Source organism: Lampetra planeri, chromosome 13 (genome assembly GCF_965212315.1).
Source record: "Lampetra planeri chromosome 13, kcLamPlan1.2.h2, whole genome shotgun sequence".
NCBI classification, from domain to species: domain Eukaryota; kingdom Metazoa; phylum Chordata; class Hyperoartia; order Petromyzontiformes; family Petromyzontidae; genus Lampetra; species Lampetra planeri.
In genome coordinates, this window is record NC_136119.1 from 10089718 (window position 1) to 10117669 (window position 27952).

The 27952-nt window shown below is 46.8% G+C and overlaps 1 protein-coding gene across 1 annotated transcript in view; it reads right to left on the reverse strand.

Moving 5' to 3' along the window:
• Nucleotides 1-3985: 3985 nt before the first annotated feature.
• The window catches only part of LOC144722051 (MAM domain-containing protein 2-like), a 42104-nt gene continuing 18137 nt past the window's right edge, over nt 3986-27952 (reverse strand). The window contains exons 6-15 of the mRNA XM_078600136.1: nt 23197-23312; nt 21506-21649; nt 16779-16875; nt 15598-15735; nt 13934-14247; nt 11463-11559; nt 8272-8421; nt 6107-6372; nt 5933-6017; nt 3986-5087 (exon numbers count right to left, since the gene is read on the reverse strand). Of these exons, the coding sequence (XP_078456262.1) occupies nt 5032-5087; nt 5933-6017; nt 6107-6372; nt 8272-8421; nt 11463-11559; nt 13934-14247; nt 15598-15735; nt 16779-16875; nt 21506-21649; nt 23197-23312 (1463 nt within the window). The 3' untranslated portion in view covers nt 3986-5031. The remainder of the gene's footprint in view (nt 5088-5932; nt 6018-6106; nt 6373-8271; nt 8422-11462; nt 11560-13933; nt 14248-15597; nt 15736-16778; nt 16876-21505; nt 21650-23196; nt 23313-27952) is intronic.

Genomic DNA, 27952 nt, shown 5'->3' on the forward strand with positions numbered 1-27952 from the left:
ATTTGGGGGGGGGGCAGGGCTTTGTGACGTCATATTTGAGGGGGGGGGTCTGACTTTTTGTGACGCCGTGTGACGATGGGGGGGGGGTCAAAAATCGTCCAAAATCGCGTGACGTCATTTATGGACGGCCCCTTGCCTTACTACACGTAATGAATGCCATCTAGGGTTCTGCGATCATGACGTTTGGAAGTAAATCCCACCGCGCTGAGATGATGAACACAAATTTGTAATTGCAATACTGATGATGAGAGTTGTACTGCGTCCGTTGTACTTTGGACTGCGTACATTGGGCTGCGTACATTGGACGAGGGTTTCACTCGTGGGTCTGAGGACATTCAGGCTCAGAGGCCTTGGCTCTTTCTGAGTCTTTTCATTTGGTTGTTTTCTTGACACAAGTGCCGTACGTACCATATTGAGGGTAACAACCAGGAATTATGTAAGCTTTTTTTTAATGGTAGACTATTAACAAAATTTAGTGTAAAAAAATAATTAAAAGTACCTCCTCACTCAAATTGGCATTGAGTGACGTTCACCTCCGTTGGTAATCCTTAGTCAATAATACAAATTCCACATTCCAGTGGCTGCAGAAAATGTTGCATACAACAGATAACGACTATGGTGTGTGTACACTGCACATACGGTTTAAAAAAAAGCTGTGCTGTGATTGTCCACACGCGGTCAAATTACAGAGAGGAATTCAAAGATTCAACAGGAGTGTGTGAAGTTGAAATTCAATACTCTATTTTAAATCGGCCTAGCTCCATGTAATGAGCCATTTTCTTTGAGCATTGGCTTTGTACTAGCGTGTAATGTAATATCCAAACTGCCCTCTCAAGTATTGTATTGAAGAAAAACCCCGGCTCTAAAAATAGTCATTATAGGCAGTGTTGGGAACACATTCCTGCGGAGGGAGCTGGTAGGAACGTTGGGTTGCTCGGTCAATGGCCAGGGTCAACGGCGGCGTGGTGTATTCCGCAAATATGCCCGACTTTGAGGGCGGGCACAAGCCGGCGTGAGTAGGTTAAACGTTGAGTTTTATAAGGGCACCACGGGGTGACCAGCCCCTCCCCACCCAGCCCCACCCCTCCCACCCCCCACCCAGCTCCACCCTCCCAACCCTCCCCACCCAGCCCCTCCCCACCCTCCCCTCTCCACCCAGCCCCACCCCTCCCATTTTTGGATGCACGACGGACGGACGGACACAATAATCCCCTGTGGGCTGGTGGAACCAGGTGGTTCCTACCATTATAATATCTTACTGTTATCAGATTACCAAAGGCAGGCATGTATCCCTGTTTCTGTACTGAGTGTTTCTTCACCACGACGTCTCCTAACTTGCACGTGTTCTCTAATCCACAAGTGCGCTTGGGCAGGGGACATCGCCAGAAGGAACGATGGCTGTTGGTCGAGACTAACGACGGAGTGCAGGCAAAGGAGGGAACAACGCTCGATAGTAAGTTCACTGTGAAGGAGCGATGACGTTAGTTCATCTGTGAAACGACTGGACGTCTGTGTAAAAGAGCTTCATAGCTCTTCGGATTCCGCCAGTATAAATACATATTCTGATTCTTATTCAGGCGCCAGATGAGTGTTGCATCACAGGGTTGTTAGAGATGACAATGGCTTAATAAGCAGACCTTCATCCAGCAGTGGATTCACGATGGCTCATGATGATTTCTGTTTTGTTCAGCGCTCGATCGGATAACTGCTACTTGGCCTGTACCGGGTTAAATATTTGTTCTACTATTAATTTTACAACGACACAAAATATTGTTCCCAAAAATAATAATCACAGTGACGAATTGCTCATGTCAGAATCGTGGGTTAATGTGCGAGCAGCAGCAGTTGGTGCGTTCACGTCACGGCTACAGAGGCCACAGTTGTAGCGCTGTGCCATGGCCGCCAAGGTTCAATCAATGTTCATATAAAAGTAATCATAAATGTAATCAATTGGGATATAACTTTAAAATGTTCGGGCTTCAGCAATCAGGCTGAACGCTTTTCAAAGTAGCCCACATATAAACCAACGATACCATCAGCAACACGCATGTGTACTCAATCCCGCGGTGAAAATATCACGCGGAGGGCTATCAATCACCCGTCTAACGCCGTACACTCAGCTAATCCCTAAATCACGATTTTTTTTTTTACTATTTGACGCAAATCCAGAAAGGCACTTTGCTAAAATTAATAAGATTTGCAGCCCTCCCGAGTCCATGTCCAAAGCTCGTATAATAAACTGGCAATGGAGCCAAAGCATTAGTTAATCATTGTGTATCTGAGAAGGTGTCCCCAAATCCTTCATTATATAAATTGTTTAACCTTATGTGGAGACCATCACAAGGGCTGGGTGGTGTCCCTTTGCCCCGAGCACAGCTCTTGCCACTTCACGAGCCACGGGAGTAGAGAATCCGTGGCCACTCGAGCAAGAATCTTCCACTACTCCAGACACGAATGTCATACGCCACGCGTGTGAATATCATGTTTCACGCCGGGTTCCTTCGAGGTGGGAGACTCCTCCAAGAATCGCATTCAATTGCCGCCTAGGTGACTCCCGCAGGATTTGTGATTGGTCTTCAGACGATTGCCCTGTTTATATATATACACACAAAGACAAAGATTACCCGTATCGCCTTCACAGACTGTAGGGACAAGTGATGTTAGCAAGCACCTATGAAGGCCGGAACGGCACACAAGGGGGTGGGTGGCCAGCACCACGCCCAACCACCTTTGTCTCCCCAGTGGTGATGTTTACACACAACACCAGGTACTCATTGGAGGCTGATTCGACCTAGGCGAGGCCCAGGACCGGTTCAAATAATCGTCACTGGTGCTGGCCATGAGTGGGAATCAAACCTAGGTCGCCGGGTTCATAGCACAGCGCGCTAACCGCTACACTACCGCTCCCCAGTTTATATAAACACATACATGTACATGAGTGAGCATCTGAAATTGCATGAATGCATATTTGAGTGATCATCTCTCTGTTTGTATGTCTACACGTGCAAGTGAGCACTCAATAATTTGGCAGCCCTGATGGTCCAAGTGGTAGTTCTGGCGATCCTTGAGGAATGTCCGGTGTCACCTGTAGAGGAAGTGGTTGGAGCGGTGGTTATAGAGGGTAGTTGCGGTGGTAACGGTGGTGGTTGCTATGGTCTTGACGGACTCAGTGTTCATCCCCGTGTGTTGCCAGGGGTAGTCCCAGTGATCTCGGTGGTATCATTGTTAATTTTGACAGTCACCCTGGACCCAAAGTTGACAGTCGTCTAAGTAGTCATTCCGATGGTTCCAGTGGTAGTTCTGATGTGTTGAGTGTAGCCCCAGAGGTCTTGTTGGCAGACTCATTGGTTCATGTGGTCCGAGTGGAAGTAGTTATGGTGCCTGTAGTCTTAGCAGTAGTCCAGGATGTCCCAGTGGTAGTCCTGGCGGTGGCTCTGGGTGGTAACGCAAGTGGCTGACCCAAATACGAACCAGCCGCCATCGACCAGAATCGCCATTGAAACGTATTTCATCTGCGTACGCCATACGTTTAAATGGTATATCCACTAGTCTGGTCAGACTTGACGATCCTTGCCACATTGCTTGAAAACTTGCAATCGGGGTAGACTCTGGCCAATTTCGCATTGCTGCATCGGCCATATGCTTCAGTGGTTATTTTGGTTCATACCAGCTGGCTAGAATCGGGGTCAACTACAAGGAATTACCACTAGAACTACAGAGGAACCTCCTAGACGACCACTTAGACTTGGAGAGACCACGAGGACCACCACTCGGATGAATGCTGGAATCTTCAGAATTCAAAGGCGATACCAGCCAGCCGGTATCACGATTAAAACATGATAGATTACATACGGTCACGTGTGTGTGATATCCTCAAAATAAACGGTTAAGGAGCTCGTATAGAAGTAAATTAACGGCAGCGGTCTTTATACAATTACCCAGTCGAGCCTTCAATTACACACAACCATCATATGAGCCATGCACATTTAGAAACGTCAAACGATTTATTGAAAGTAATTGAGATGCGCAATAGGCGACTGTGATTACGGGGTTTTTTTTATTGCGTTTTGTTCCATTCTTAAAAGAATACATTATTTAACCAGACAATTCCCGTCCCTAATCCGCGTTTCTCTCATTTAATGCTAAAACATAACCATAGCTTGTCTAGAAACATTGTCTCGCGGATTAAAACAAAAAACATTACCGTATAAAGAGTACTGCAGGGAGAGGTGGGGGGGATTGATTGGTCTGTCAATCCACATCACATTATACTGCACCCTTATGGACTCTACACAATTATCTTGATTACAACCACAAATCAAGCCTAACACTTCAGGAACGGCATATGTACAATGCGTATAAATTAAAACAGAAATAATGTATTCTCTATTTGCTCTATTCAGACGTGGATTGTCGGTGAGTGTCTAACACGACTGACGGGGGTTGCCCAGTCACCACTGCATCGTCATCCCTTCGCTTGCTGATACAGCAACAACGTGCTCACTAAATTTCGATTTAAAGCTTTCGTGACTGCAGGGATTCATCTTCTTGGTTCTTTCGGTAAAGTCACGTAGAATGGAAATAATAAAATAATAAAAAGAAGATGAACGTGCTCACTGTGGCGTTGAGCCGATCTAAGGGGATACCAATACCGGGCACAGATTCCTCTCACCATCAGATGCAACTCACCATCGATGTGGCCTACTCTTGTCTTGAAACGGTTTTTTTCTTAATATGATTTGGTAAATTGCTAATGATTCACACTCTTTTGTGTTATAACACAATCTCAGCTTAGAGTCTTTAGACCGAAACATGTCGCAGTGTTCCAGGGAACACGAAGCCAACGTAATATTGAAAGTGCTTTTCCTAAGAAAAAAATAAAATGTACACCCCATATTTTGTCAGATTTTTTTGTTTGTTACACGACAGACCACACCCTGACCTTTACAAAAACAGCCTCTGTAAACATGTTTTAATTCTCAAATTTCCGTTCCTACAAACCCACTCGTTGTAAATCTTCCTTCATCGACATTATTTGATGTAATTCTTCCAACCGTCTTGTGGCCCATGATGGTTCGTTGTGTCATCTACAAAACAAAAGTCACGCAGCAGGCAAAAAACATGAAATAAACGAAAATTGATGGGCACAAAGTCTGTTCAAATGGTCAGCTTTCAATGTGTGCTTAAACTATATAGTGATGTTATTCTGATGTCACCTATCGTCACTTGGTCGAAGTCAAGATTCAATTACTTATTTTCTCTCAGCTTATCACAGGAGTGTCAAGAGCATGTGGGACGACAGTATAAATGGATGGAATCTTACTCTCCGTCTTTGCATTGCCACCCACTCATCGCTAAAACCACCGGGATAGATTACCGTATTTGGTTAAAGCAGGGCAGGAAAGAGCGAATTTAATTTAGCCGTAGGCAAAGAGCCAGCTTTACGTAAATTCGTTTTTGTAAATAACTACATCCTCGTTGAATTGAACATGTAAATGGAAAAAACTGCAAAGCAACATTGTTATTTGCTTCATGAGTAGAGATATTTTTAAGTGCATGACGATCAATGTTTGTATCCCAATCACTAATGACAAACAAAAGCATGTCCAATTTTACTTTTGTGGTCATTGATAAATTACACGAGTGCTTAGAATGTATGTCTGTAAGTTTCTCAGTCGTAAATCTTTGCCGTAAGGGAAGCCTTCGTGCTTTCTTCGGGTCACATTAAAGGTCAGTGCAACATGCAGTGTACAATGCTCTTCAGTGCTTTGTCTCTGGTGCTCCATCACCTCGGGAGCTGGTGGTGCCATCACCAGTCCCGCTTTGTGCGCGCAACGCATCCCATCAGCTGCTCGTCAGCAGCTCCCAGCAGAAATGAAGGCAATCCGCGAGACGTGAAATGATTTGCAACGAGCAAGACGGCCGAACTCACCATCGCACGGACCCTTCTGGATGGTGATGTCGTCCAGCGAGATGTCACCACTCGCGTTCGGCCCGGAGATTGCCGTGAACACAATCTGCAAGAGAAAGGCGAGGCAATCGGCGGGGTGGGGGGGGGACGCTTTTTGACCCACCGGGAAAAAGAAAAGTGCCCGAGCGAGCGCACCTGGTGGTCGACGCTGCTGCTGTACTCCACAAGGACCCGCCGCCAAACGTCGCCGTGCTCCCCCCACCGAGCCCAGAGCGCCGCGTCGCGCCGCGCCAGGTCCTGCCCCTCGCGGAGGCTCACGCTCAGCTCCCCGACCCCGGCGCCGTGCAGGTGGCAGAAGAACGAGAGGCAGCGAGCGCCCGGGACACCGCGCAGCTTGGGCGACAGCAGGCTAGCGCGCCGGCCCGGCGGCATGCCGCTCGCCTCGATGTACATGTAGTGGCCTGCTCCGGTAACACACACAACGGGCGGGTAGTTGTTGAGCAGTCGGGGGAGCGCTGGCGGTGAATGCCCGCGAGGGCTGGCAGGCTGGCGTGGAACACGACGGGACCAGCACCAACTACAAACTAATTTTTTTTTTTACTACCAGGTAAGGCCCACTGTGTGAATGTATGTTGAACTTCTTTCGCACCGTACGCAGCCAACCGTGCTAACTGGAGGTGCGGGCTCTATAGGTATTTTTGAGAAGTGACCTGGCCACAAATGATAGCTCAACAAAGTGACTTATCATTTGGAAATTTAGAACAGCCAAATACTCTGAATGCACGTTGATTCCACACGTGGAGGGTAAAACCGGAGGACCCGCAGAAAAAATCCACGTGACCATGGGGAAAGAGAGAGACGGGCAAACTACAAATATACAGCAGGTGTCAGGGTCGGGATCGAACCCACGACCTCCTGCATACTAGGCGAGGTAGTTAACATCTCACCACCGTGGTGTCCCTGTGAGCAAACCAAACACCTCGGAATCGGAATCTTTATTTATCCCTGAGAAATCCTTGTTGTATTTGCACGACTGATGTCCACTGAGTATCGCATAAGGTCGTGTTGATCTCGAGGAGGCCCAGACCGGGTTAAAATATAAGTTGCCGCTGCTGCGATGCTTGGCGATGGGGCTTATACTCATGTCAGAGCAGTGAGCTAGCACTGCCGACAAGCCGGGTTTGAATCCAGGTTTCATCCACCCACAAACCGAGTTCTCAATTGTAGCGAGTTGACGCTCTAATGTTGTTCACCAAAATGACTGCAGCAAAACAAAATAAACTCGTTGAAAAAAGAAAATATCACTTAATTTGGCGATTTCCAATGTGAGAATTTAACATTTTTTTCCCTTTGCGAATGTATCACCACTTTAAAAATAAGAGTCCTATTGAAGGGATAAGAATTTCTGTGAAGTTGTTCTCTGACAGAAGAAGATTTCCTGTTTGCCGTGACACTTGGAAACAGCAATGTCTTCGTCACATGACGCGGTGTCAACTTCTTCTACTCCCTGTCAGTTCCAAATTGGCGTTGGCACCAAATTTCTGTTTCTGTGGTCTGGTATACAGCAAGTGTTTGACCAAAACTCATCGCGGGATGCCGTCTTGACACCCATTCATTTCACCCAGTCAGCCTTTGCCTTGGCAGACTCGGCGACTGACATCTGTCACATCAACAAAGCGGGTGCAATGACACGGTGCCAGTAGCTCGATTAAATTATGAACAGCAAAGGAAGCGAGATAAAAAAAATCCGCGTGAATAAGAAAACTATCTGGAACTATTTTGACACATACGTAGGATGGGCAACAGGAAAATTAAAAGTGTGTTGTTTGGAAAAATGGAAGGAGCCGGAAAGAGAGGAAGACCAGAACAGAGAATGGTTTGACGACGACATCAGAGATCGGTGCAAGAAAGATGTGGTATTATTTCGATTTAAAGCTTTCGTGACTGCAGGGATTCATCTTCTTGGTTCTTTCGGTAAAGTCACGTAGAATGGAAGTAATAAAATAATAAAAATAAAACATAATAAAATAATTCTCACGACGTTTCGGCCACAACGCAAGCACCTGAGGACGGCTGCTTGCGTTGTGGCCGAAACGTCGTGAGAATTATTTTATTATGTTTTATTTTTATTTTTTTATTATTTCCATTCTTCGTGACTTTACCGAAAGAACCAAGAAGATGTGGCATTACTTGAGAAAATTGGCATAAGACAAGAGGAAAGGGGGAAACAAATGAGAAAATGTGCAGGAGACACCTACGGGCTATCTGCCCATGGATCGCGATGACGATGATGATGATAAAATATGAGAACAGGGGGAGGGGAGGATAGGAGGAGGAGGGAGTACGGCCGAGCCGGGCACCGTGTCCGGTGGTGTGGTCGCCCTGGGGGCCCGTGGACGAGGTGGGCGTGTTGCCGCTCCGCCTCAGCCACTTGAACGTCTCCCGCACGTCGTGTCTGTAGCCGCACAGGCCCTCGTCGAAGTCGCAGTTGGCCAAGCTCCGTGGTGGTGCTGCAACAGCGGTGGCAGCGGCAGTCGCAGTCACGACGAGGCCTTTGCACAAGCCTGCAGCCTCTGTCCAGTCTAGTTTCAAGTTTGTTTTTAACCATGTGAGATGTATGTTGAACTTCTTTTGCGCCGTACGTAGCCAACGGTGTGAGATCCCAAGGGACTAGGATAGGTGAGCTGGGTCACCAAAATGCCAAGAGGAAATCAACCAAATAGAAATCGGAGCAAAATCAACTCTGTCGCCATGAGAAAATCGAAATTATTGCCTGAACGCAAATTAATATTAAGAATGCGTTTCATGTCACAGAAGTCGGCTCAAGCAGATTCCTTTTTTGACTGACCATGGTACAATTACAATTAAGTTGCAGAGCACCTGAATGCATATCGGATGACTGTTGCAATCACATGTAAACAGAAAATGATATTCATTCACCAAACCGGCACCTCTCCTGCCATTAACACTGTCTTGTATATTAAAAACTAGTAATAAAATAAGGCCCGCTGAAAAGAGCACTGTGTTCATTTCAATTGGTGGTGCAAAAGAAAACTAATTATGTAAAGATACATCAATTCATCTATTGTAATCGATACGTATGCTCGCGACACACGCATTGCATAATGCATGCAGAGGTGATTTATGATTTATGCCCATGACATGATAGCGTGAGTTTTAAGTTAATGTACAAATGCGTCAGGAACAGTGAAAAATACACATGCAAAATGTTTGGGAAAATAATGAGCCAAAATTTTTTTTATAATACTTCATCCAAAACGTGTACACTGGCTAACGCTTCCTTGCCATGGCTGTACACCCTGGTCCATTAGATCTCCTCGATTCAAGCTTTGCATAAGTAAATATCTCTGAAGCTCTCCAGAAGTTTCACCGGATGCAGTTGCAATCGCAACCTCTGCTTGACTTTCATCGCTCGAGTGGAACAGCGTGACACGCCTCCGCACGGCATCGTCACGTAGACGCGGGTGCTGAGCCAGTCGCTGTAAAACGTCGGTGGGGACATTTGGAGACTGGCGGGTGCTCGCCGAGCGCTTTGTTCGTGAAAGTTGATCCTGAACCAACTACACGTGGCAGTGATGGGTGAAGGAACTCTCAAGTGCATTGAGCACAATGGCTCCATTGTGTAAACACGAGGTTAGTGAGTTTAACACGTAGGCTTTCGCGACCAATATCAGCCATAATAAGAGTTTTTTGGGGGGTTAATCGCATAAATATGAATGTGTCGTCAAACCCGCCGCCACCCGACACAGCCAATTAGTAAGGTTTGTCACGTAAACAAAACGTGTCAATTCATTACTAGTTCAGCACACCGATGTTGGACAGTAAACCCACAGCATTTGCAATTCGAGTATTGTGACGTTTCACCGGTAATTACAACCAGCCTCATCAGGCGACAGCCAGAAGTTGTGGAGAAATATTCCCCTTTCGGCCAAAAATGTCGCACGGACATGATTTGTTTCATGAAGAGTTATGCCGTAAAATACCCTCTAAAGTTCGCTTCAGTGAAGGACGTTCACGCCAGCGGTGGCGTGAGCAAGCAACTTGCAGGGCGGCACCTATATCGATCGCTCAGCGGGCTGCTGATGCGCTAAGCATTCATCCTCCGCGAGTCACTCTGGCGGATGAGACCATTAAACGCCAACCGGAGATTGAGTCTGGAGAACAAAGTGTCCCTTTGCAGGGAGTGACGAGACGTAAACTCTGCCATAAACACACCCTAAATGTGCCGAGTCACTCTATCAGCGTAGCTGAGCAGTGCCCTGCGACTGGGAAAGAGTCATAGGCAGGTGCATTTAGCAATTAACAAAAACGTATACTCCTCTGTGCTGTGTGTGCCTTGAAGAATCACATAGCAAAGCTGTCAATTAAAATAACATAAACCACGTGGCTTATCGGCATTTTATGTCGAACGAGTATTTAAATTTTTTCGCAACTTTGTTGCTGCGTTATGCAGCTGTAGGTGTATCATGATTCCAATGGCACTTCACTCCGAAAAAAATAAACACCACCCCTTGATGCGCAATGTCCATACTTTCGACACATTATGAGGACCTCTGGATTAGAGGAATCGGTCTTGGCTTGGGAATTGAGAAGGTAGCAGGGGCAGAGGTGGACCTCGGAGGAGGTGGATGGATGACATCAGGAACACCGCTGGCCTTACACACTAACCCAGCTACGAGAGGCAGCGAGAGACAGACGGTGTGGCTGGCGGAGTCTGGTCATGGAGGTCACCAGAGGTCGTACTCGACCTGACGACACAAGTTGACAAGGTGATGCGCATGTCCCAGCTTTCTCTGCAGTGCAGCGCTGTAAGATGCAGCAGCAGTTGGACACCATATGAATCCAAATTGCATTGTTTTATGGAGATGCACTGTATTCCATTTTAGTGTATTGGGGAGTTTGGGTTTGTGGGTGGCAGACGAAAATATGAGACATCTGTAGATTGTTTCTTAGGTGGCCATGAGCTAGAGGTGGAAATCCCACTTTCCTGTGATGAGATGAGGTCTCCTTGTAGGACAACCACCGTTAGTTTTCCGTAATTTGATACTGATTTCATCTACCCCGGAATGGATGACTGGCTAAGTTGACCCTAGCCAGGACTTGACCTCAAACGTTTCTGATTGGGAGTCGAGTTAACTTACCACGGCACCACTCAGCCCAAAGTAAAAGAAAACTCTAGCCATGCCATGGGCAGAAATAAACTACATTTTGAATGTTAAAATCAACTCCTATGCTAAGGAAACATTATTTTAATAATTGACTTTGATTTATGCAAAGTATATGACAAAGGAACTGTAAACGTTACACTTAGGCAAAGTGAGCAACTAAGAATATACAAAGGAACAATAAATACAGAGACATGCAAACAGAATGGTGAAAATGAGCAAATAAAATCAGCTCTGAAATATAATTTTGACAATTGATTGCATTGTTTTTGGAGTGAACTCATAATCGATATGATCTAGATACAATGCAAAATCAAACTGAAGTGTGAAGTATAACAGCGTGGTGTGGAGTTTCGATTGAGTACCTTTACTTTGCATGCAGTTGCCATGGGTAAGAGTGATGTCATCCAGAGATATCTTTCCACAAAGCAATGGGCTGAAGCAGTGAACCACAAACATGATCTGCAATGAGAGCACAGGAAGACATTAAATGACTGCACTGAATTACACGTGACATAATTGCTGTATGTGAAACTGACAGCCATCTCAATCCGAAGGTGCTTGATGATAGGGCGAAACACGTGCATTTTTCTTTGAGCTGGTGATCTGGATAAGTTGTTTCAGTGGGGGGTGGCGATGGTCATACGTGTAATCCCAAATGAGTAATTTGAAGATGCATTTGCACCATCGGCAGGTGTGGGCCAATGCCAGTTACATTGTACGGCTATGCTTTGGCTCTCGGAGGAAACAAGAGAACCCGGAGAAAACCCATGCCGAGCACGGAGAGAACAAACCAACTCCAGGGAAAGGCCCCCGACTCAGGAATTGAACAAAGGCCCTTCTTGCTATGAGTGTCACACCGCTGTGCCAATTTGTCACACTCAATGGCAACAATGCTGCTACCGATGACGATCACAGTGACAATGGCCATGATTATCTTTAATCCTAGTGATGACCTGGCCAGCTCGCTTTTGAAAAAGAGCTAAAAAGCTCAGTGGGCCTTACCGAGTAAAATAAAAAATAGCAAAGTCTCTGCGCGGTGTGTATTGAATTTTTTACAGGCTATAGTTTATCTTTAGAAAAAGCACACCAATCAACCATCACATTTCAGCAATCCCCATGAACTGTTTGGTTGTAAAAATAGCTGAAGCATGAAACACTTTATACAAGATGATGAGTGATTCTGTGTTTTTTTTCCTGCTGCAGTAGTGTCATGTGAAGAATTGCAGGAGTCCTGTCAAATATAACCACGTCATGCTGCCCAAAGCACACAGATATAACGGGTTGTAACGAAACATCAACTCTCCAATAAATGTAGATTCTTAAATTCATGATGCATGTATCAAATCACGTGCATAAAAAACCTACATTTGTATTCAATTTAAATACGTGTACGTTGTATGTGACCGGCACACGTGACCCCCCGCAGCTACTTAAAGGCACTACCATTCACTGCAGTGCCAAAAATTGAACGCGACTTGAATTGAATCGCCGGTGACAGTGGTGAATCATTACACTGCTAACGTATGTGGATGTAAAATTCTTACACTGTCAGTATCGGTGTTCGTCATAGGGTTTTGGGTGATGATTTTGGAATGGAAGCTGAGATGGAGCGATGGGACCGGCTCGTGCGCAGCAGTCAGATGGATCGTGGCATTTCAGGGCCATGTGGGATTGTCAGAGTGTGGGGTGGGGTTTCACTCATCGGTGGATCAAACACGACCGTTGATAATGATGATGAAGAGCTAGCTGAGAGGAGGCACCATGCGGACGTGGACTGAACACCCTTCTACAAGGGATGATCACCGATGGACAGGCACAGGTGGATGATAGTGTGGGAAACAGAACTAGAAATTTGCAGAACGTACGCGAGTCACATTGAACGCAACTAAAGCGGCAAACCGCTCTTAACAGAGAATACACAAGTGGCAGTATATAAATAAATACGAGGGTATGGGCTCTCCATATTTTTTCCTAATAAATCCATATTTTGTCCATCAGGTTATGGGCCTTCTGTGCCTGTATTTTTCAGCAGCGTTTGTTAAGCGGGAAATTTTTTGATTGGTTTTTACTTAATAAGCTTCATCAGCAGCGTGTGGCCCAAAAAATAAATAATGCTGGGTTGTCTTGTGTCGCAGGCAAGAGCTCTCCAGAGAAGTAAAACTCTACATTAGAAATTGTTGATAAAGTAATATGATCGAGTAGGCTATGAACGTTTTTAACCAAAGTGTTTCATCTGTTGTTGGGTACAGGGCACAAAATGAAGTGATTGCGGAAATTAATTCAGTGGCGTTTTCTTGCACGGTTGCTTCCCTGTTTCAATTTGGGTCAGGGTTGGGGGGAGTTAACTATCGATGTTTCAGAGGGACAATCCTTCATGGGTTGGTTGACACAACTCTTGATGGCAAAGCAATTGTGATACAAGAGGTGATCAGGTGGTGCCGGAGTAGCTAACCGTGATTAAACTGGGTTCTCAAGTTAATTATCCCAGCCAGGCCACCAATAACTGCACAAAAAAAATCCTGAATTTTTTTTTCACTTTAATTGGCTTAATTCCAGCTCTAAGATTTACAAAACATCCGTTTGATTGCCACGTGATGAACGTGTGTAGAAAGCAATGCGATCGCTTGAAGGGATCTCACAAGAAGTTCTGTGAAATCCGTTTCAGCAGGCCATTTCCCCTACCACGCGGGGGGGGGGGGGGGGATGGCGTGACATAAAAAGCCACCCCGGTGCAAGGGTTTTCGAACGGACGCGTCAACCCGTGGACGTGATGGCCGAGAGCACGACACGTCCCGTTGGTACGACGCGAGATCGGCCGACGACCGACGCGCACCCGATGCGGGTGCGACCGCCGGACGTTGATCTCCGCCTGCAGCCAGCCGTGGTCCGGGCGTCTCGCCGAGCTCCACAGCGTCTCCTCGGCCGCCACCGCCGCCGCCGGCGCCGCCGGCTCGGGCCGCCCCCGCGTGAAGCGCGGCGCGGGGACGTCCCACGCGCGCACGTGCAGGCGCGTGGCGGCGCGGGCGGCGCCCGTCGTAGCGCGGAAGAAGCGCAGGCAGTACTCGCGCTCGGGCGGCAGCTCCGGAGAGACGAGGCGCGCGATCGGCTCCCGTGACAGCGCCCGTCCGCTCGCCGCCGCGAAGTGACCTGCACGCGGTCCCGCGCGTGAGCGGCCGCACACGATAAAGATTCCCCCGTGAAGCCTCGACAGACCGTTGGGGGCAAGTGGTGCTAGCGACGGGGGTGGGTGGCCAGCACCACGTGGTGGCAATGGTTATAGGTTGCTCCAGGTATTCATTTGAGGCTCAATCGACCTTGGGGCGGCCCAGGACTTGGGCCCCACGAGTGCACTCACGCGCACTCACGCAGCATTCTCAAAAATCCAAGTGACGTTCGGCTCAAATGTGCATTAAGTCGCCGCACGTCTGCTTGTTTACAGCCCTCAGCCAGCGGCGGAAATTCTACATTCCTATGACGGTGGGCGAGTCTCTCCATTTGACAACCTCTGTTGACTTCCCCACACAAAGTGGTACTCGTTTATTGACCGTGGAAGAGCCATGAGGCCGAGTCAACCCCCAACCAGGATTTGAAGTGGCAAGCTTGTGATTGCGAACCACTGGCTCTACCGCTGAGCTGCCTGGTCGCAGTGGGGCTTACGAGCCGTGCTGCTGCTGATTAAAAACATGGAAATGGGGTGTAAGGAGGGGGGGAAGTGTAGTATGTACTCGAGTTTCTGCGGTTCGTGTAAACGCAGTAATTAGTGGTTGTGTTAGCCCAACTACACCACTCAGTGGTACCTACACAGAGTATGCCAGAGGAGGCCAGGCAGCTCACTGAGCCAACATCACTGAGATCCTAGGTTGGAATCCAGACAGCCACTCACGATTCAACCAGGTTCTCTGGTGTTAAAACTCCAGCCACCAATGACATCTTTACAAGGCGTAACGGTGCACTGTCTGGTCGTGGCCAATTGAAGTGCTGCCAGAAGTACTTGCGTAACATCGTCATCATCATCATCCTGATTTAATAATGCACCGTTCCCTATGAGCGTTCACGACGGAAGGGGTAAAGATGAATCATCCCTTTACGTGAAAGTCAGTATCCCCCACCGCCACCAATAGGGAAGGTGGCAGGGATAATGTACAAATATAATTTGAATGTATATTGCTTGTAAATGCAACATCACAAAATACTCGGTCGAACAGGATGACATGGAATATTCTAATTATTTATCTGCTTGTTTGTGCGTGATGAACTTCTTTCGCACTGTACGTAGCCAAGCATGCTAATCGGAGGCCGCTATTAATTCGGGTATTTATTTTTATCTGGGGATGGAGACAGTCTATCATGAGCAGAGGCACGGAGGAAGGTCTGGAGCCTGGAATTTAAGAGAATCACGAAGTCGACAGCACGGAATGGCTGGGTGGGGGAGGGCAGTACAACAGGGCAAGAATCACGTGTTTTTTTTAAATGTCACATGCGGCACGAAGGTTTCACCATAGCCCGTCGTGTGGTCTCCCTGTGGCGTGGTGTAAGTCGAGCCCGAGCTGAACTTCCAGCGAGAGTTCCCCGGCTGTTGCTTCCAGTAGCAGAAGCCGTTCTCGAAATCGCAGTCCGTCATCTGCTTCAGGAAGCCTGTGCAGCCGTCAGCAGAGCAGAGGCGTGGACAGAGGGCAGCACCACAACGCTAAACGGTCCCCGGTTCCACGCGCGCCGCCCGGTCTGGAGTGAAAATAGTCGAGCGTGAAAATAAGGGCCAATCAAACAAGACGTGCATTAATGCGGACAGCTTAGAAAAATGTCCAGTTCCTTCATTAGCTTCTGGGAAGAAAATTAGTTCAATACGATAGCAATAAATCATGATCTCTGTACTGTAGTGTTAAACGGAATTGCACCAGAATACAATGCAAGCGATTTGATCGATATTGCCACTCCATTTGCATTCAAATAAATTACGAGCGACTTCAAAGCAAAATGTTTACATCGTAAGAATAGATTTCGTGCATGAGACTGGCTTGATTTGTTAGAAAGCAATAACGCGGATGAACTTTAATGCATTACATTTTTTGTGTAATTAAAAAAGCACCTGCATGTGCAGTTCACAAGTGAGCTAGCTGAAAGGGCCGTCCTTGGCCACGGCATGGAAAAAGTCCCCAGTTGCTGGTGGAGCCGGATTGACGATGACGATCAGCTCGTGTTGGAGACCCATGACCAAAAGGATGGCCTCTAATGACGAGCCAATACCAACGTGAAGATGGCTACAGAAGCCGTATACTTGCTACACCAACTGACATACAACCATTCATCAATGCATGCCGTGTCAGTCGTGGGGGTTGTTTGACCATACTTCACGGAGGTGGTCAACGCAGATGCCTATCTCATCGGGATCTTCATTGGTAAAGCTGTTACTAGTTTAACACGTAGGCTTTCGCGACCAATATTATTCATAATCAACGTTTTTGGGTTTAGATCGCGTTATTTATACGTGTCGTAACCCTCCACCACCCGACACGGCCAATCAGTAAAAAAGTGTCACATTGACAAAAGACAAATTGTTCACTGCTTTAGCCCACCGGTGTGTTGAAGCGTGAAACCACAACATTTACAATGGTCCCCTTCTAAGCCTTAATCCAGCACCAGGGTGAATTTTGCTCAGCAAAGAAAGGCCGTGGTCTTGCCTTGCTTCTCTTCTTCGCAGGGACCCGGATGGAATGACACGTCGTCCAGAGCGACGAAGCCTTTGGACGAGCCCAGGACGGTCCCCTCGAACACGACCTGTGGCAAGCAGGGCCCGCGTTAGCGAGCAACAAGCGTGCGAATGCACTGAGAGGAGTATTCTTCAGACTCTCCCCCTCGCACGAAACAAGGGCCCCCTGCCTGAAATGTTTGCCTGGTACGTAAATGTTCTTCATCTGTAGGGCAGTGTATTGAAAAAATGTGTTGAGTTTTTGTCATAAATGAAGGAACGCTTCACGGGGAAGTCAATAACTTGCCCCGCCACAAGAAATGAGGAATTTCCACACGGGCGGTGACATGGCCCCATCTGTGGCGCATTCGCCGGTTGTTGCAAAGGTTCACGGTTTTGGTTACCGACAAACATACGCAGCCATCTACACCACACTGGACGTGTGCCGGCCTCATGGTCAAAATTTGCCTGGCAGGACCCTCTTGAAAAAGTAGTCATGAGGCTCGGCGAGGCTTTCCTGAGTCAACAGGCGTGATAACAAAACAAATCAGGGTCTCTATGGGCATTGAGTGCCAGCGCATTGCATGTTGAACGGGGAGATATTTAGATTTGTTTAACTTTGACGACATTATACTCAATTAAAAACAAACACAAAGTTAAGCAATGAAAAGCACGCGTTGTTTTTCCGTATCAATTTCAACGGTGTGAGAGCCGTGCATTTTCCATCTGTAATTCACCGCAGTACCTGCCCCGTCTTCAACAGAGAGACTGGGTTGTATTTATATTTTAAAATATTACTCTGCCCCAAGATGAAAGTTGATGTCCCCAAAAGGTTTTGACATTGTGGCTCTCCTTTAAAGATGCTGCCTCAGAAGCACCAACAACAACAACAAAACATCCACGAGCCAAGGCCAAGCAGTGAATAAAAACTCATACCAGGTGAGAGCTGGCAGCCGTGAGCCCACGCGAGATGAGCTCTCGATAAGAGTGGTTCTGTTTCTAAGCGACACAGCGCTTTTTGACAACATCTTTGAGGAATGTCAGGAACACTTACGTACCATTACGACGATCCACGGTGTGTGAGATGTTAACTGCCTCGCCTGGTATGCAGGAGGTCGTGGGTTCGATTCCAACCCTGACGTCTGCATATTTGGAGTTTGCGTGTCTCTCTCCCCGTGGTTGTGTGGATTTTTCTCCGGACCCTCCGGTTTATCCCTCCACATTTAGAAACGGGCGTTTAGTGTATTTGGTTTGCCATACATTTCCACGTGATGAGCCACTTCGTTGAGCTATCATTTGTGGCCAGTTTGCTTCTGAAAAAGACCTAAATAGCTCAGTGGGCATTATCTGGTAAAATAAAAATATAGTTTAGCTTAGTTTTCATGGCCAATCATTGAAAATAATGGAACGACCACCCCCCTTCCACAATAGGAATGTGGAATTCCCTCTAATGACTCTGGGTCTCAAACAGGAGTGGGTGCAGCTCCGTTGCTTGTGTGAGCACGGAGGCGTTTGGATCCGTTTGACTTTGGAAATGTTCCGTTCAATTTATGAACAAGCTAAATTAGCAAAAGCTAAGCAATAAAGGTCAAAGATTTGCACGTAATTTTTCTGGATCAACAACCCTGCCAATGACAAGATGGTTAAATTAACGTGAACAAAAAAATAACTCAACACATTCGGCAATAACAGTGCCTTAAAAATGAAACACATGTAACAGGTGACGTCGTTACGGCTAAGAAAAAGGACCGTCACCCGATATGTCACCTGTGATATATATTTGTTTTAATTTTTGTGTTATTGACGAATGTGTTGTGTTTTATTGTTAATGGTGCTTGAGCCAACGCAGCATCACCAAATAATTTATCGAACGAGGGTTAAATAGTTAAACCTTGCAAGAACCCAATTAAAATATAAACCTGAACTGTGGGGTCGTGGGGACGGAGTAGAAGGGATGCATTGTGGGAAGGGCTGACAACCAGAGGTGTGCCACGATCAGAAATTGTAATGAAGCTCAGAGAGCAACTGCGCCAATAGAGCCATGGCGGTGGTTTCCAGACAGGGCTTGGTGACTCGTGTGGATATATTACACTCCAATATCTGCTGGGCTGTAAGGTGGCCAAGATAGAGCGGTGTAATAAACGGAGCAATGGATCAATCTGTGTGGACCTTGCGACTGCTATCCCCTCAAATGCAAAGCATCTTTCTCCAGGTACACTTTTTTTGCTAATGAAATGTATAAAAAAATCTATATTTTAAAAGCAATTGGCAAAATGGCCCAATGCAATAGCCTCCTGAAAAAATAAGTACCGAGTCTAATTTAGGCATTTCTTGATAAATAACGATCACTCGATATTGATAACCTCGTAAGGTTGCAACATCATCAACATAGCACAGACTAATCGTTGCACGTAATAATTATAATTAGAAACTTCTAATCTAGATCATTAGATTTGTCAATTAGAAACTTTAAATCTAGATAATTAGATTTGTCAACAATTTTTTTGAACATCAGCCTCTATTTCCAGTCCAGCCTAAAAGCCTCAAATTGAGACTTTGAAAAACCACAATGTACTCACATGTGCCAAGAGTGTTTCTCTCAAACTTCTTTAACCTGCTGGGCTTACGGCTCACAATATTCAACCCGTACCAGTCGGTGAAGGCGGCTGGGAGAGAGAGGGGTGGGGAGGTCCGAGAGGGCGAGGAATTTGCCTGTACTGGAATGCAGGCCCAATCCATCATCCTGGCACAGCCCATTGCCTCCAGGTGGTCTGAGGAGCATGGCAACCACACCTGTGGCAGGGCTAGGCAGGTAGACAATGCCATGAGGGCTAGTGCAGGCACCAACAAGTTGATTGTCCCAAGGAATGTAAGGTTACTCGAATAATGTCTGGCATGGGGCGAAGTTGGAAGTCACGAGTTAAAATCTCAGCCAAAGGGATAACGAAGCCTATCGTATCCGTAGGGTCAATGAAAACAAGTACAACGCTGTGCCAGGGTCAACAGCGATCGTTCAATGGATGAACTGTTCCTCAAACCGTGTCCGATCGAAGTGTGGCAGATGCAGCTATTTAAAATCACAAACGGATAACAACGGGTCACGCTGTGGTGTGAATGCGGTGAAATGCGATCTGTTCATCACTGCGCTATGAACCTGATCACTGTCGAACGTCAACGGCGATTTATAATTCAAAAAGTCCTGAGCCCCCCCCGCCCCCCCGCCCCCCCGCCCCACTTTAAACTTCACCAACCTGCACTGGCCAGAGTCGTGAAATTTTGCCCAACAAGCCCAGGCCTACACTATGGGAACCTCATTTGCCAGTAAAAATATGATAATTGGTTTTTTACCCTTCTATCTGGCAACAAAACTGACACCTTTTTACAAGGAGTCATGTTTGCATAGACCGCAATACCTGCAGTCATAATACAAACAAAAGACATAACTCTGATAATGTGCACTGTCCTTGAAGTTGATTGGTCCACACCCGAGACAGCTTTCCTTAGAGCCTAGTCTCACATGGGTTGGACCAGATGACGCCAAAAGGCGCACAACTCAAAGACAATGCACCATCAGAGTATGAGAGCTCGGGGCAAGCATCTACACTATGGGAACCTCATTTGCCAGTAAAAATATGAAGGGTAAAAAACCAATTATCATATTTTTACTGGCAAATGAGGTTCCCATAGTGTAGATGCTTGCCCCGAGCTCTCATACTCTGATGGTGCATTGTCTTTGAGTTGTGCGCCTTTTGGCGTCATCTGGTCCAACCCATGTGAGACTAGGCTCTAAGGAAAGCTGTCTCGGGTGTGGACCAATCAACTTCAAGGACAGTGCACATTATCAGAGTTATGTCTTTTGTTTGTATTATGACTGCAAGTATTGCAGTCTATGCAAACATGACTCCTTGTAAAAAGGTGTCAGTTTTGTTGCCAGATAGAAGGGTAAAAAACCAATTATCAAGCCCAGGCCTGACTGACAGTGTGGGGGAGTCCTTCAACAAGTAGATTGACACATATGTTCTGAAGATTTAAATATAAATGGTAATGTGCCAGGAGAACAGGCATTCAATTGCGTAAAGACTTTCACATTGACCTTCATTTAGCCAGGGAAGACTCAATTGAATCTCAAGACCTTATTTAGGTTTCCTGCATGGGACATTCAGCCAATTCTGTCTTAAATTGTTATAAGCATCGACAATAACAGGACTGCCCCGATAAAGACACAACCAGTGTGGAGGAATAGCGCTCAAATCTGCACAGACTGCTCAGCAATCTGCTTGCTGTACTATGACTTGCTTACCACCTCACAGCCATGCAGATAGGTGTCTAATACATATCCCAAATGTCTGAACGATTATGCAATCCGCCCTCTAGAGCAGTGTTTGCAAGTGCCCATGTAATTTCTGAGATACGTTGGCTGCGTTACGGAGAACACAGCTAGAAAATACGTTACCACCACTGGCTTACATCCCAGGGATATGAAGAATTGAAATGTTGACTCTCGGAGAAGGGGCATTTATCGTTATCATTCTTATTGTGCTTTTGAAAGGTACAAATGAGGCGTTACTCCTCTTCCCTCGATCGTACGGCCTTGAAAGCTTTGCTCGCGACAAACGTTGACAATCCTGAAGCGCTCGCCGACCCCTTGCTCTGGCCCAACGGGCGGACTGATTGAGCGACGGGGCGATCGCTGGCGGCCGTCGCGAAGGCGCGAGTTGCCTGGAAGGGGTGCGTCATTTCCAGATGCGTCGACGCTGCTTCCCAGCTGCCCAGGGTCGAACCGGCCCAGCGCCACAGCTCGTGGACGTAGCCGCCAGCTTCCCGCGCACGCACCATGAGGCCATCCTCACCGCCACCCTCCACCTGCACGGGACGTCCACACAAGTTCTGGGTCGGCCCTCCTCTGGGAGCGTTTCAGATGTCGGTCGCCACCGACATTAGCCGTGGCCGTAAATCAAAATCAGGTCCCCTGGGTTCGGAGGGTAATTGGCAAACTACTGCGCCAATGCTAAACATTTTTTGTTAAATAACACTGGTCAACACACTTTTTCTGGCATAAGGTATTCCAACGGTTTTAAGGTAATTTTGGGGTGCCGATTCCAAATCTGGCATCAGTTTTGTCTATCACATCAGGTTTTTGAGATATTAAATATTGCATTTTCAATAAAAACTGCAGAAGAAAAATATTAAATAAATGTGGATATCTACATAAAATGATATTATACACACACTATCCTAAAAATATAACACCATATTTTAACATTAAAGCAGGCATTGACTCGCAACAACTTGCAATCATAAGTGACAGAGTTAATTTCGGGTAAAATCAATGAAAATGGGGTATGCCGATAGCATAAAAATGATGTGATAGAGCAAATCTGAGATCAGATTTGGAATCAGCACCCTGAAATTAGTCTAAAACAGCTGCAAAAGTCCAGGCCAGAAAAACATGTATTTTTTTTGTTGACCAGTGTCATTACAGTACCAATTCTACAAGAGAATTGCGACACTGATACAATGTATCGAATCGCTGGGAAGGGGATAATTGTTCTCTCTCTTGGCTGGTACTCGCAGGGTGGCACCACGGAGCTTGTACACAACAGCTCAGGAGTGAGCGGAGTGAAGTGCTGCCCCCCCCCCCCCCCCGCTGTGTGGAGCAAAGGTCACTTCTTGACTTAAAGCTTTCGTGACTGCAGGAATTCATATTCTTTGGGTCTTGCAGTAAAGTCACGTAGATAGGTTCAAAGAAATAATTCTTAAAAACTACGACGTTTCGATCGCAACACAAGCGATCGTCATCATCTAATGACGATCGCTTGTGCTACGTGACTTTACCGAAAGACCCAAAGAATATGAATATGAATTCCTGCAGTCACGAAAGCTTTAAGTCAAGATTCATCCTGATTGTCAAGTCAGGTGATGACGATCGCTTGTGTTGCGATCGAAACGTCGCAGTTTTTTTATAATAATTTTTTTGAACCTATCTACGTGACTTTACCAAAAGACCCAAAGAATAATCAAGAGGGGGAAATAAAAATTAAAAAGGAGTCGGGGGGCAGCGGGGTTTGTTTACAGCAGCGCTGTAGTATCAGAGGGGCTGGGGGGGGGATGAGGCCCCCTGCTGAAGGCTCAGCCTCCCGAATCATTCCCACGGTCAAATCAAAATATGTCGGTGCAATAACTAAGACCAGTGGCAGCCTATCGTCACATACACAGAGCTAGCGGAATGCACGAGGCACAAAAGGAGACCATACCTTTACTCATTGTATGAAGCGTTTAACATTTGTTAAAAGCTCAACATTGACTGTGTCGTGGCCCCCTTAAGTTTGCATAACCCCCCCCCTCCCCCCATTTCAACAAAAGGTTACCGCTACACGTGGCTGGCTAACTGTGACCCTAATGGCCCTTGCCTGGTAGTGAAAGCGAAGGCAGCCCGGTTGAGGGTCGTTCACCATCGGGGAAGCGAGGCGCGCCGTGCCTCCGAGCCCTTGGGTGCCATGCCAATTCACGAGCAGGTAGTGGTGACCTGCACAACAAAAACACAAAGACAAAGTTCATCTTCTTGGTTCTTTCGGTAAAGGCACGTAGACTTTACCGAAAGAAGTCACGTAGACTTTACCGAAACAACCAAGAAGATGAATCCCTGCAGTCACGAAAGCTTTAAATCGAAATTCAAAGACAAAGTTTTCCCCGCGTAACCAGAACAGGCTGTTGGGGCAAGCGCTGTTGGCGAGCGCCTACAAAAGGCCGGTGGCCAGCACACCCTGTGGCGACGTTTACACGCCGCACTAGGGGAGACCGAGCACCGGTTTAGGTAATCGTCACTGGTGTTGGTGGTAGCCATGAGCGGGAATTGAACTCGGGTGGCCGGGGTTCGTCGCGCAGCGCGCTAATTACTGTGCCACACACACACCCCACACGCTCACGTCACCCCGATTGCCCTCCGTTCTAGTGCAGGCACAAATGTTACGACGACAACAACAACAACAACAACCGCGCTTGTCCTGTACAGAATGACAGCTGCGTCTGCGTCGGCCGCATGACCTCATCCCTGAATGTGCAGAAATCCAGTGCTACATCGCAGGCAATGAGTCACTCCATATCATTCGTGATATAAAAAAAATTCGTGTAATCTGAGACACAATATCAAATAATGCATGATGAGATATTAAAACAGGCCTGCATGGCATTATGGGTAAACCCATAACATCCTGCTCGAACCTGATAGCCAACGGCGTGTTTTGTGTTACAAATTTTCAGTGTTTTTTCGTTTCCCACTTGCTACATCAAAAAAACTACATAAGCAACAAACGAAATTATTTGTTGCACACTGAAACATCTCACGATGCAGGTTTATACATGAAATTATAATGATAATTATTCCTATGTCTGCAGCACAACATTAACTGGTTTGTTTCCTATTAATTTGTGTTTTGTTTAACTTAACTTACATAAGGCTCGGCAAAAAATGTTAAATGAAGTAAATTTACAGTCTAATAAAATTCACGCTGTCAAGATGTTCTTTCTCAAAGTCCCTTTCGAAGTGCAGTCTCTGAAACTGGTTGGCAATTGGACAAATAAGGTAATATATCGTAAACAGCTCATGGGCCACATCTGTGGAGGGATTTTTTTATATTTTCAATGTGATCAGTCTCCTTAATCTTAATGAAATCTGGAAGGGACTTTGCTGACAACCGTGATAAATTTGATGTCACTCCGATTTAAAATGCCAAATTACACAAGGGAAAAACACACACACACAATAACCAACAGCAACAAAAACACACGCGAAGACCGCCGTACAACTCACAAAGACTGCTGGGGCAAAGTGCTGTTGGTGAGCACCTATTAAATCCGGCACGACACACAAGGGGATGTGTGCAACCAGCACCGTGGCTGGCCACCTATCTCTCCGCGGTGCTGGTGAGTGCTCGTGGTACCCGCTAATCATTTATAACGAGTGGACCTATGGGGAGGCCAAGCAGCAGTTCAGATATCACTCATCACTTGTGTGAGCAACTGGCAGTGAGTCAAACTCAAGCCGCCAGGTATGAAGCGAGTTGCACGAAGCACTGCACCGCCAATCCGCGTGTATGCAACTAAAAAACTTTATGCACACATTTCACGTTACAGACTGTTGGGGAAATTTTCTATAAGTTAGCGCCAATCAAAGGCGGCACAGCGAGCAAGATACCACGTGCACACAATTACCCCGTCACGTTTCCCTCCCTACCACCCATCAGGTACTCATGTTATACTGGTTGGTCGAGAGAAGGCTATGTTCGTATTCATATTTTCAGATTCCAGTTTCTAATCATAGCCAAGTAGGGGGCAGCGGGTGATGCCCCCCCCCACCCCTCCGTTTTGAGATTACTAAAATGGCTAAGTTATTGGTGTTAGAAGAGAAAATACATGAAATGTTTTTATTTTTAATGTCGGGCTCCATGTTAAAATCTTGAAATTTTGGGACTGCCTTTCCCCCTGGAAAGTGTCTAGATCCGCTTACGTTTCCACTTGGTGTCGTGGTGCAGTGCACGGACAACTCACCGTCACAACCACTCACGCAAACCCATCATCAAGTGACAATACTCTCTGTTTACCAAGCCACAGTGTTGTAGGTGATGAGGCACAGCCAACAAAAAACGGCCGTCAGTTGAAAACAAGAGAAAAATCACTTCAAGTGGATTAGATGCTGAGGCGCCTGCGAAGGGTGTTTATAAATCAGCGTGATGACGGGGTGAGCGGGGTGAGACTGAGGCTCCACTCTCAGCTCAGAGGGACAGACGACGATAACGAATCATCGTGTGGGCGGGCACATGGCTCTGCAGGTCACCGTGTCAAAGCTCCGGCTCCCGAGTCGCGGACAACTGTGTGGTAATGATGCCCAGCCGTGAAAGAAGTTTTAAAATATCTCGAAACTTCCCACCCCCCCCGACCCCCAAGAGGAGCAAATTATATAACCGTTGTTAGATTGAAAGGCTCTGCGTCTCGGAAAGTGTTATTTTTTGTCCAGATTCAGGATGTTTTGCTCATCAGAAAGGAGTGCTGCAGGTAAGTGATGCATTTGACGGGGACGTATTTTTTTTGACGTTGAACCTTTGCCCGCTTCACGTTGCCCCTCGGTGTTTGTTTTCATTCGCTTGCTGACGGCGCCAGAGAACTCCTGATATTAAAATGGTTTAAAATCCCATCGCTGAAAAAGGAGGGGGGGGGAAGAAGCAATTGTGGGAGCAGCTCACCCTGTTGTTGCCCGCGGTCTCAAGAACAGATCCTTACACTGGCTCCTACCTACCTCTCCCTTCTCATCTCACTCCAACCCCCCCAACCACCCCTGCCATGTGTCCATGTGTCCTCCGCACCAGCAAACCAAGGCCTTCTGTTGAAACCTCCAGACAACCTGCGCTCAATGGGAGGAGGTCATATTCTTAGTTTTTTTCGGTAAAGTCACGTAGGTAAAAAAAAGTAAAAAATCACGACGTTTCGGAGGCAACACAAGCCTCCGTCTTTAACTTTTTAAAATCCTTTATATTAAGTTCGCTTGCTTGCTTAGGACCGTGCAAATCTTTCGGTCGTTTTTTAACCCACTTCCCGTGATCCAATCGAGTTGACATTTTGCACACAGACTCGTTGTGCGTGACAATGCATTTTCGTGAAGAAAAATTTCCAAAATTTTACACTGTTTAGGGAATTTTTTTTTATATTTAATTACCAATTGTTTCATGCTGCCAGACAATCATCTGACCCATAGGTGGCAGCCATCTCAAGCCAGAGGACGAGAGGACTCTAGCCGCCCCGATGCCACGCATATAAAGGATTTATAGTGAAAAACTTTGTTTTTACGGGTTTACTTGTTTTTACCTACGTGACTTTACCGAAAAAACCTAAGAATATTAATCTTTGCAGTCACGAAAGCTTCAAATCTGGGAGGAGGTCAGTAGATTCCCGCGACTGCTCCCGTCGTCTGGAACGTTCTCTGTGGCCTCACCAGACGCTCTCGCGTGACGCTCTCCTCTGCCTACGACGGACTCATTCCCTCCATGATGGACTCATTCCCTCCATGCTGGACTCGTTCCCTCCATGCTGGACTCGTTCTCTCCATGATGGACTCATTCCCTCCATGATGGACTCATTCCCTCCATGCTGGACTCGTTCCCTCCATGCTGGACTCATTCCCTCCATGCTGGACTCATTCCCTCCATGATGGACTCATTCTCTCCATGATGGACTCATTCCCTCCATGATGGACTCATTCTCTCCATACTGGACTCATTCTCTCCATGTTGGACTCATTCTCTCCATACTGGATTCATTCTCTCCATACTGGACTCATTCTCTCCATGATGGACTCATTCTCTCCATACTGGACTCATTCTCTCCATGCTGGACTCGTTCCCTCCATGCTGGACTCGTTCTCTCCATGATGGACTCATTCCCTCCATGATGGACTCATTCTCTCCATACTGGACTCATTCCCTCCATACTGGACTCATTCTCTCCATACTGGATTCATTCTCTCCATACTGGACGCATTCTCTCCATGCTGGACTCATTTCCTCTACGATGGACTCATTCTCTTCATGCTGGACTCATTCTCTCCATGATGGACTCATTCTCTCCATACTGGACTCATTCTCTCCATGTTGGACTCATTCTCTCCATAATGAACTCATTCCCTCCATGCTGGACTCATTCCCTCCATGCTGGACTCATTCTCTCCATGCTGGACGCATTCTCTCCATGTTGGACTCATTCCCTCCATGATGGACTCATTCTCTCCATTCTGAACTCATTCTCTCCATGCTGGACTCATTCCCTCAATGCTGGACTCATTCCCTCCATGCTGGACTCATTCCCTCCATGCTGGACTCATTCTCAGCTGCACTGCATTGGAGTTTATTTGTCTCCTGCCTCTCACAACTCCCATAGAACCCCCCCCTCTTCCCCCAGCCCGCCAACAGAGTGTTGCTGCTGATGCCGTGAAGCACTGCTGTAGCAACCAAAACCCTGCAGACGAGACTCGAGAAGGTGAAACGAGTCCACGCTTTGCCTGCTGGTGACATATGCTGGGAGGAAAACTTATTTTCCCGTGCGGCAATTGGCCAATGGACTTAACATAGCGAAACGCTTTTCCTTGGGATAATTCGTGTAACTAAGTGTCTAGACGCC